Genomic DNA, 10257 nt, shown 5'->3' on the forward strand with positions numbered 1-10257 from the left:
TTCTGTCTTCAGGTCTTCATTTCCTGTGGGGACTCATAGGCATGTGTCCGTTCGTGAGCATGTGGTTGTGTGGGTGAGCGGTTGAGGGTGTTGGTGTGTTGGTAAGTGTGTTCACTGGGGGCCCTCCCTCTCTGGGGAGTCGTGGTGGGCATGTAATGAAGTCCCTGTGCTCATACCCAGAGGGGAGAGAATCTCAAGGTGATTGAGAAATTGGTGAGGGAAAGGAGAGGTGAACAGAGGAAGAGAAGCAGTGGGGCCTAGTGAATAAAGCACGGACCTGGGAGCCAGAGGACCTGGGTTCTAATTCCGGATCTGCCACTTGTCTGCTGTCTGACCTTGAGAAGTCACTTAACTTCTATATGCCTCATCTGTAAAATAGGGATTAAGACTGTGAGACCCGTATGGGACAGGTACTGTAGCCAAGCTGATTATCTTGTATCTGTCCCAGTGCTTATACGGGGCTTAGCATATAGTAAACGCTTAAACAAATACCATATATAAAAAAAAAGAGAAGGGGAAAGAAAGAGGGTGAGCCAGGATCTGAGGAAACGGTTGAGGGTTGAGGACGGATTTGCGGTTGGCTTCTTCTCTGGCCATCCTTCAGGGTAAAGGGTCTGCTCTCCAGCCTTCAAGCTCCCTTGCAGCTTGGACTACAACTCTCAAGATGCCCTGAAAACCTTGGGGCATCTAACTCCCCAAATCCCCTGCTGTCCCTATCAGATTACAAGTCTCACACTCCCTTGCAAGTCTCCTCCCTCACATTCCCCTTTCACTGCCCCCCTCCCAATCCGAAACTGCAAAATTCTTTAAAAATCAGGTCTTTATCCATAGAGCATGGGCCTGGGAGTCAGAAGGACCTGAGTTCTAATCCCAGCTCCACCACTTGTCTGCTGTCTGTCACTTCACTTCTCTGGGCCTCAGTTACCTCATCTGTAAAATGGGGATTAAGACCGTGAGCCCCATGTGGGAAAGGGACTCTGTCCAACCCGATTTGCTTGTATCCACCCCAGTGTTTAGTACAGTGTCTAGCACATCGTAAGCTTTGAATAAATACCACCATAATGCTCCTGTCCTTGGGACTACAGCTTCCACGATGCCCTATCCTTAGGAATCTGCATCCCACAGTTTCTTGTATCCTTCGCTGGCTCTGTCTAGGAATTTGGCCAGCTGTCCCTTCCTACGCACTCCAGCCTCCAACCAAAACTCCCTTTGCCAAAGACAATCCCTTCTCCCAGCTCCCCACCTAGGAATTATATCTCCCAACACACCTCTCTCTTGAGGACCATCACTCCCCTAATCCCCACCACTCCCACGTTTTACAGCAGGACTAAACACCCTCAGTCCTCTACTCCCTAAACTCATGCTTCCCACAGTTCTTTTTACCCCAAAATCCTGCTTTCTCCCCCGGCCTCTTGTCTAGAGACGCCAATCCTCATGATCTTAGAGTTCCTGTGATTCCACTTCCTACAAGCCCCATTCCCTGAGTTTCCATTCCTCACAGTCTCACGGTCTCTCAGTCTCTGGGGCTCTATTTCCTAGGATATTCCTGTTGGAAGTGCGCGAAAGCAGATCTGGAACATTTCCGTAGTGAGGTCTCCATCGGCCTGCAACTTTCTGGCTCTGGCCCCTGCGGTATCTCTGAAGGTGACTTTCCCGAGGTGACACAACAAGCCACTAACACAACGAGCCTAGAAGTCAAGTCTCTTGACACTCCCCAGACCTATGTTCTTTCCACTAGTCAACGCCGGCTCTGATAAGGATGAAACTGTCTCTGTCCTGCACGCCTCAGCCTCCCAAGGTGTCAATCAATCATTCAATCATAAATATTGAGAGCTTACTATATGCAGAGCACTGTACTAAGCACTTGCCTTGGGAGACTACAATGCAACAGAATTAGCAGAAATGTTCCCTGACCATAAGGAGTTTACAATCTAGAGGGGGAGACAGACATTAATATGAATGTCACCTCTGGGACTCTATTTCCACAGACCTTGACCTCTCCCCTAGAAGCAGCTTGGCCTAGCGGAAAGACTCCGGGTCTGGGATCAGAGGACCTGAGTTCTAATTCTGCCTCTCCCACTTGTGACCTTGGGCAAGCCACTTAAAACTTCTCTGTGCCTCAGTTGCCTCATCTATAAAATGGGGATTAAGACGATGTGCACCAATTGTCCCCAGTGTGAGACAGCAACTGTGTCCGACATGATTATCTTGTACCTACCCCAGCGTTTAGTACACTGCCATAAGAACAAATACTAAAACAACCACAAAAAAACCCACCAAATTCAATGTCCCTGCTACCCCACCTATCCTTTCCTATCCCCGATAGATATTTCCTATCTTTCCTATCCCCGTCACTGACATTCTTTTTCCCACAGTCTCCTGCTTCCATGGCCTCAGGTGCCAGCTCTCTGGATTTGCCTTGGATTCCCCTAACTGAGAGTGTCAGATTCACACTTGTGTGTGTGGCAACAAGGCTGTAACTCTGGGCAGCAAATCCAAGGAGGGAAAATCTGGCCACACCCCATGGGTTATATAGTGACGACATCGCCCAGCAGCCCCTGCTCACACTTTTGCTTCTCAATCCACTTCTTAGGCAGACCATCCAGTGTTTCCTCTCACTTTCTCACTGGCCTCAACTTTGCCAGTGTGAGACCTTGGCAGCGACTTGGGAAGCTCTGCTTTGGCCTCCCTTATCCACCAGCCCACAACCACGACTCTAATTCCCATGAGTCCCCTTTTCCACAGATGACCTCTCCTACAATTCCTTCCCTCCGAAGAACTACTTCTCCAATCACTCCCTCTCTCATCAGGACCACAATTAAGTCCCGCTTCTCTAATAGCCCAAATTATTATTATTATTATTGTTCTTGTTGTTAAGCATTATGTGCCAAGCACTGTACTAAGTGCTGCGGTGTTCATTTATTCATTCAATCATATTTATTGAGCGCTGTGTGCAGAGCACTGTACTAGACATTTGGGTGAGTGCAATACAGCAATAAACAGACACATTCACTGCCCAAAATGGGTTATAGTCGAGAATGGGGGAGGCAGACATCAATGCAGATAAATAAAATTATAGATATCTACATAAGTGCTGTAGAGGTGGGAGGGGGGAAGAGCAAAGGGAACAAGTCAGGGAGACGCAGGAAGGTGGAGGAGATGGGGAAAAGTGGGGCTTAGTCAGGGAAGGCCCCTTGGAGGAGTTGTGCCTTCAATAAGGCTTTGAAGAGGGGGAGAGTACTTGTCTGTCGGGTTTGAAGAGGGAGGGCGTTCCAGCCAGAGGAAGGACGTGGGCCAGGGGTCGGCGGCGAGACAGGCAAGGCACAGTGAAGTGTGTGGGCTGGGTTGTGGAAAGAGAGAAGTGAGGTGAGATAGGAGGGGCAAGGTGATGGAGAGCTTTAAATTAATTCATTCATTAATCATATTTATTGAGCGCTTACTGTGTGGAGAGCACTTACTGAGTGCTTGGAATGTACAATTCGGCAAAAGATAGAGACAATCACTGCCCAACGATGGGCTCACCATCTGAAAGGAGGAATAAAGCCAATGATGAGGAGTTTTTGTTTGATAACGGATGTGGATAGGCAACCACTGGAGATTTTTGAGGAGGGGAGTGACCTGTCCTGAACATTTCTGGAGAAAGATGATCCGGGCAGTAGAGTGAAGTATGAACTGGAGTAGTGAGAGGCAGGAGGTTGGGAGGTCAGAAGGGAGGCTTATGCAGTAATCCAGGCGGGATAGGATGGGTGATTGTGAGAAGCAGTGTGGCTCAGTGGAAAGAGCATGGGCTTGGGAGTTGGAGGTCATGGGTTCAAATCCCGACTCCATCACCTGTCAGCTGTGTGGCCTTGGGTAAGTCACTTCACTTCTCTGTGCCTCAGTTATCTCATCTGGAAAATGGGGATGATGAAGACCGTGAGACCCATGTGGGACAACCTGATGACATTGTTACCCCCCCCCCAGCTCTTAGATCAGTGCTTGGCACATAGTAAGCGCTTAACAAATGTGATAGCAGTTTGGATGGAGATGAAAAGGCGGATTTTAGCGATGTCGTGAAGGTGGGACCGACAGGATTTGGTGACGGATTGACTATGGGGGGTTGAATCAGAGAGAGGAGTCAAGGATAACATCAAGGTTGTGGGATCGAGGGACGGGAAGGATAGCGTTGCCGTCTACGATTAAGACTGTGAGCCTCACGTGGGACAACCCGATTCCCCTGTATCTCCCCCAGCGCTTAGAACAGTGCTCTGCACATAGTAAGCGCTTAACAAATACCAACATTATTATTATTTACAGTGACGGGAAAGTGAGGGAGAGGACAGGGATTGGGTGGGAAGTACAGTGCCTGGCACATAGTAAGAGCTTAACAAATACCACAGTTATTATTATTATTATCCCTCAACCCCCGATTAGATCGTAAGCCCGTCAAAGGGCAGGGACTGTCTCTATCTGTTACCGATTTGTCCATTCCAAGCGCTTAGTCCAGTGCTCTGCACATAGTAAGCGCTCAATAGATACTATTGAATGAATGAATGAAGCCCCTCTCTCAGCCCTTGTTTCCCAGAACTCCAACCCCCACAATCCTCCCCGCCTCACTGCCAGAACTACGATTCCCACAATGCCACCCTCTTAGAACTACAACTCCCACAATGCCCTAAGGCTCCTAAAAGGCCACAGTTCCGGTTGGCTTCGCTGGCGGAAGCTCCATCGCCCCCGAGGCCTCACACTCCGGGACTACAACTCCCAGCAGCCCCCCCCCCCGCCCCGACTACATCCCCCGTCAGCCTCCGCGCGGCCCCGCTGCCGTTCGCTGCCACATCGGCTGGGGCTCCCGCTGGGGGGGAGGGCAGGGGAGGGGAGGGGTCTCACCAACTCCCTCTGCCCCGGGATCCGAAACGTCTCGGGGCGATGGCGGCCGGAGATGATCTGTTCAACCCCGGGACGGACGATGCGGGGTCCGGACTGAGCGTCAAGTAACTGCGACCCCCCCCCGCGCCTCTCCCCCAGCCTTTGCTGGGACCCCCGCCTCCCACCCCCATCCATCCCATGGCAGGACCCCCGCCCCCCGCCCCCATCCTTTGCTGGGACCCCCGACCCCCACCCCCATCCATCCCTTGACAGGACCCCCTTGTCTCGCCCCCATCCCCTGGCAGGACCCCCGGCCCCCGCCCCCAGCCTTTGCTGGGATTGACGCCTCCCACCCCCATCCCTTGGCAGGACCCCCTTGTCCCGCCTCATCCTTTGCTGGGCCCCCCGCCTCCCACTCCCATCCCCTGGCAGGACCCCCGCACCCCGCCCCCATCCATGCTGGGACCCCCGCCTGGCATCCCCTTCTGGGACCCCCACGTCCCACCCCCATCCCCAGCTGGGTCCCACCTCCGTCCTTTGCTGGGCCCCCCGCCTCCCACCCCCATCCCCTTCCGGGATCCCCGCGCCCCATCCCCTGCCGGGGCCCCCCGCGTCCCACCCCCATCCATCCCTTGGCAGGACCCCCGTGTCCCGCCTCATCCTTTCCTGGGCCCCCCGCCTCCCACCCCATCCCCTGGCGGGACCCCCGCCCCCCGCCCCCATCCTTTGCCGGGGCCCCCCGCCTCCCACCCCCATCCCCTGGCAGCTCCCACCCGCCGCCGGGACCCCCAGGGCTTCTTGCCCCCGATGTAACCGTTTTCCTTAGCAGGACGCTGCTGCCGAAGCTGCTGCCCGGGGGGGTCCCTGCCCGGGAATGGCTGGAGCAGCGCCGCGCCACCATTCGGCCCTGGGGCCCCTTCCTGGACCAGCGTCGCTTCGCCCGACCCCGCAACCTGGGCGACCTGTGCCAGAGGCTGGTGCGCAACGTGGAGCACTACCAGAGCAACTATGTCTTCGTCTTCCTGGGCCTCATCCTCTACTGCATGTGAGCGCCCGCCGCCCAGCCTCCTGCCTCCTTCCTCCAGACCCCCGGTGACCCCGGCGCCCTCCAGCCCACCCCCGGGGACCCAGGCAGCCTCAGATCCCCGCCCCTGACCCGGGTGACCCCGCGCTTCTCTCTACAGTATCACGTCCCCGATGCTTCTGGTGGCGCTGGCCGTTTTCTTCGGCGCCTGTTACATCCTCTACCTGCGAACTCTGCAGTCCAAACTGATCCTCTTCGGTGAGCCCCGGGTCCTTCCTCCCCCTCCCCACGACCCCCGGCAGATCCCGTCCTCGTCCCCCACGCCCCTTCCCTCCCTTTCCCATGTCCGCCCCCTCCGCTCCTGCCGTGTGACCTTAGGCAGGTCACTTAACTTCTGTGTGCCCCAGTTACCTCAACTGCAAAGTGGGGATTAATGTTGATGGTATTTGTTAAGCCCTTACTGTGCCAAGCACTGTTCTAAGCCCCTGGGGGGAATACAAGGTAATCAGGTTGTCCCACATGGGGCTCACAGTCTTAATCCCCATTTTACAGATGAGGTAACTGAGGCCCAGAGAAGTTAAGTGACTTGCCCAAAGTCACACAGCTGACAAGTGACAGAGCCAGGAAGAGAACCCATGACCTCCGAGTCCCAAGCCTGTGCCCTTTCTGGTGTGAGCCCCACGTGGATTACCCCGAATGGACCCCAGAGCTTAGAGCAGTGCTTGGCACATAATAAGCGCTTAAATACCATTATGTGGGGGGAGGCCTGAAGGATAAGGCACTGGCCTCCTAAGCCAGGGATTGTGGGTTCAAGTCCCACCCGAGATGGAATGGGCTTCCCTTTCAAACTGGAAGATTTAAATACCATCATATTAAAGAAATGCCATCATTAGTATTATTAGTAAGCGCTTACTGTGTGGAAAGCAAGTGCTTAACAAATACCATAATCGTTATTATTAATAAGCGCTTACCAAGTGCCAAACACCGTTCTAAGCTCTTATTCCCCTTTCAGAGAAGCAGCGTGGCTCAGTGGAAGAAACGCGGGCTTGGGAGTCCGAGGTCATGGGTTCTAATCCCGGCTCCGCCACTTGTCAGCTGGGTGACTTTGGGCAAGTCACTTCACTTCTCTGTGCCTCAGTTCCCTCATCTGTAAAATGGGGACTAAGACTGGGAGCCCCACTGGGGCAACCTGATCACTTTTATTCCCCCCCCCAGCGCTTAGAACGGTGCTTTGCACGTAGTAAGCGCTTAACAAATACCATTTATTATTATTTTTTTATTATTATTATTAGGTCCCCGCCGTTTCGTAGGTGACCACTAGGTGACGCCAACATCCCGGCCAAGTCCAGTCCCGCATCCTGGCCGGGTCCTCCCCTTCCCCAGGAGCTCGTTGCCCCCGTCCTGCCAACCCCTGCCCCGCCGACCCCCCCGCTCTAACCCTCTGTCCCCTCAGGGCGAGAGGTGCCCCCCGCTCACCAGTACGCGCTGGCCGGGGCCGTCTCCTTTCCCTTCTTCTGGCTGGCGGGAGCCGGCTCTGCCGTTTTCTGGGTCCTCGGTAAGTTTCTCGGTTGCGGGAGCGGGGAGGGCGCAGGGGCAGTCGGGGCATCCAGGTGCCCCCGTGCCCTGACCCCTCCCTTGGCCCTCCCCCCGCCCGCCTCCTCCCCCAGGAGCCACACTGGTCGTGATCGGCTCGCACGCCGCCTTCCACCAGCTGGAATCCGGGGAGGCAGAGGAACTGCAGATGGAGCCTGTCTGAGGGACCCGGGACCTCCACCTCTCCCCGCCTTCCGAGGGGATCGGATTTGATCGTGGACAATGCTTTCCTGCTTCAGGCTAAGGCCGAGTTCCCTGCTACCCGCTCTTCTCCATCCATCCTTTCCCCCCGCCTCGCTTCCTCCCTGCCTCCCTCTTCCCTCTGTCCTTCCATCCTTCCATCCCTGCCTCCCTCCTTCCATCTTTTCAACCCCTGGGACCTAGCAGGAGAGGTGCTGTCTGTGGAGAAAATGGTAGGAGGGGAGCCGGGGGGTCAGGGACGGAGCCTGCCGCTTACGTATCTGTTACAATAAAGTCCGTCCTGTTCTTTTTTGGGGAGTGGGTATTTTTGTCAATGCATTTGTTAAGCGCTAGGTTCCGGTCACTCTACTAAGCGCTGGGATAGGTACAAACTAATCAGGCTGGACACAGTCCCTGTCCCACATAGGGCACACAGTCTTAATTCCGATTTTACAGATGAGGTAACTGAGGTATAGAGAAGTGAAGTGACTTGCCCAAAGGTCACACATCAGACAAGTAGAGGAGGCAATCTGTACATCGGGTGGAAAGTGTACTGGGGGAGGAGACTCCAGCTTCCTCCCTCCCCAGGCTTTGGCTCTGTAATGACCCTCTGCCCGACTTGGGCTTGCCTAAGCTCAGTCCTCCCGCTTCCCAGGGAGCCGGAGGATTTAGCAAACTACAATTCCCATCTGACTCTGAAAGGTTGGAGAAGGAACTAGCTGCCCTGGGATTTGTAGCCATGTTCGTCCCAGCACCCCAGGGTCTTTGCTGACACCCCCCACCTCGACACTGGTGGCCAGTCACCGGTATAGGATGTGGGTGGGAGACGGGCATGAGCTAGATTGTAAACTCCTTAAAAGCAGGAATCAGGCCTACTAACTAGAGTTTATTCTCCTGACTGCTTAGTGCAGGGGTTAGCACACAGTAGATGCTCAATAAATTCCAATGATTGAAAGACTGACCAGTCCACAGCCCTCCAGCACCTGCTTGTGTCCTTTTGCAAAGATGGGACAGGGTCTGGGAGTCAGGATGCCTGGGTTGGAGGAGAATAGTAATAATTATGGTACTTGTTAAGCACTTTCTGTGTGCCAAATATGCTTCTAAGTGCTAGGGTAGATGCAAATTAATCAGGTTGGACACAGTCCCTGTCCCACGTGGGGCTCACACTCTTAATGCCCATTTCACAGATGAAGGAACTGTGGCCCAGAGAAGTTAAGCGACTTGTCCGAGGTCACACAGCAGGCATGTGGCAGAGCCGGGATTAGAACCCATGACCTCCCGACTCCCAGGCCAGTGTGCTATCCACTCAGCCACGCTGCTCCTTTAAAGAAACCACGGAACTTCCACAGACTTAGAAGGGCTTGATTTTATTGCTGAAGGATCGCCACCACCTCTTCCTCTGGTTACCCTGTCTTCTGCTGCCGGGCGAGTTGGCAGAGCCCACAATGGGGGCAGCAGACCATGACCAGCCAGTCATCAGAGATGGAGCCCTAGGGACCAGAGAGGGCCGGTGAGGTGGGTTGAGGCCAGGGCCGGGGCCGTCAGAGGGAGTAGGAAGGGAACAGGTTGGAGCCAGGGTAGGGGTTCGGGAGGCGGGGAGCAGAAGTGGGGGCGGGCAGGGCAACAGAATCGTGGTCGGGGGCTCACGGCCGCCTCACCTGGATGCCATAGGCGGCTCGGACCCCGGTCCTCAAGGCCACCGGGGTGCCGGGCAGGAAGGGCAAACGGCAGCATTCGTCGGCCCGTTCCGCCACCCGACACGCTGACGCGCAGGGCAGGAGGGTCCCCCACGGGCCTGTGGGGTGGGGATGATTGGGGAGGCAGAAAGGGGGGCAGAAGACAAGAGTGAGGGGCACCCGAGCTCCCACCCCTCCCCCATCCGTCGCCCTCCTCCCCCGCCCCGCCAACCGCTCCCCAAGTCCTCCTCCCCGTCCTCACAGACGCTGCAGTCTCCACAGCAGTCGCACAGCTCAGAGCTCCAGGAGCCTGGATTTTCCATGACCGTCATGCCACCGATGGGCCCGGGTTGGGTGCCCACCACTTCCACCTGGTACTCCATAGGCCACAATAGGGTCGGAGCAGGAGGTCCGACCTCCCCTCACAGGCTGTAGAGGACCAAGGAGAAGCTGAGGGGAGGAGGTCGGCTGCCCATCCCTTCTTCGGGGGGCCCTGGCGCCGACCCCACTTGTTCCCACCTCTTGTTTCCCCCTCAGCTCTCTTCCCCTACACCGCCTACCTCCATGACTCCTCCCTTGCCCCCCCGCCCACCTCCTCACCTGTGCCAGGTGCTAGCAAGTGCCCTGGGAGCCAGGTCAGGTCGGGGGGCTTTATAGGGAGGTGGGTGGAGAAGGCAAACGAGGGGAGGGGCAGGGAGGGCTTGTGTACCCAAGGAGTTGGAGAGGGGGAAGATGGGGGCTGGGGTGGAGAATGTGTGTGTGTGAGAGAAAGAGACTGGGTGATGGTTTGCATGTTCATCTATAATTCTATTTATTTAAATTGATGCTATTGATGCCTCTTTACTGGTTTTGTTGTCTGTCTCCCCCTTTCTAGACTATAAACCCGTTGTGGGCAGGAACTGTCTCTCTTTACTGCTGAATTGTACTTTCCAAGCC

General features: G+C 55.3%; 2 protein-coding genes across 3 annotated transcripts; one reads left to right on the plus strand and one right to left on the minus strand.

The window, feature by feature from the left end:
- The first annotated feature begins 4814 nt into the window (after window positions 1-4814).
- RABAC1 (Rab acceptor 1) lies at window positions 4815-7963 on the plus strand. Of its 2 annotated transcripts, none has more exons than XM_029064388.2 (5): window positions 4815-4973; window positions 5675-5893; window positions 6033-6130; window positions 7326-7427; window positions 7540-7963. In XM_029064388.2, the coding sequence occupies exons 1-5, from the start codon at window positions 4909-4911 to the stop codon at window positions 7626-7628; spliced, it is 573 nt and encodes a 190-aa protein (XP_028920221.1). In that variant the 5' UTR covers window positions 4815-4908; the 3' UTR covers window positions 7629-7963. The 2 variants fall into 2 exon arrangements, with proteins under 2 accessions (XP_028920221.1, XP_028920223.1); XM_029064390.2 differs by having other exon boundaries at window positions 4817-4973; window positions 5678-5893.
- Window positions 7964-9048: 1085 nt separating this feature from the next.
- On the minus strand, window positions 9049-9704 carry LOC114812089 (cornifelin homolog). The gene is made up of 3 exons (XM_029065024.1): window positions 9554-9704; window positions 9304-9440; window positions 9049-9135 (listed from the first exon to the last, which is right to left on the minus strand). Exons 1-3 carry the CDS (start codon window positions 9702-9704, stop codon window positions 9049-9051), a joined length of 375 nt encoding a protein of 124 aa, XP_028920857.1.
- Window positions 9705-10257: the final 553 nt, after the last annotated feature.

The sequence above is a fragment of the Ornithorhynchus anatinus genome, chromosome 5 (genome assembly GCF_004115215.2).
Source record: "Ornithorhynchus anatinus isolate Pmale09 chromosome 5, mOrnAna1.pri.v4, whole genome shotgun sequence".
Taxonomy (NCBI): Eukaryota; Metazoa; Chordata; class Mammalia; order Monotremata; family Ornithorhynchidae; genus Ornithorhynchus; species Ornithorhynchus anatinus.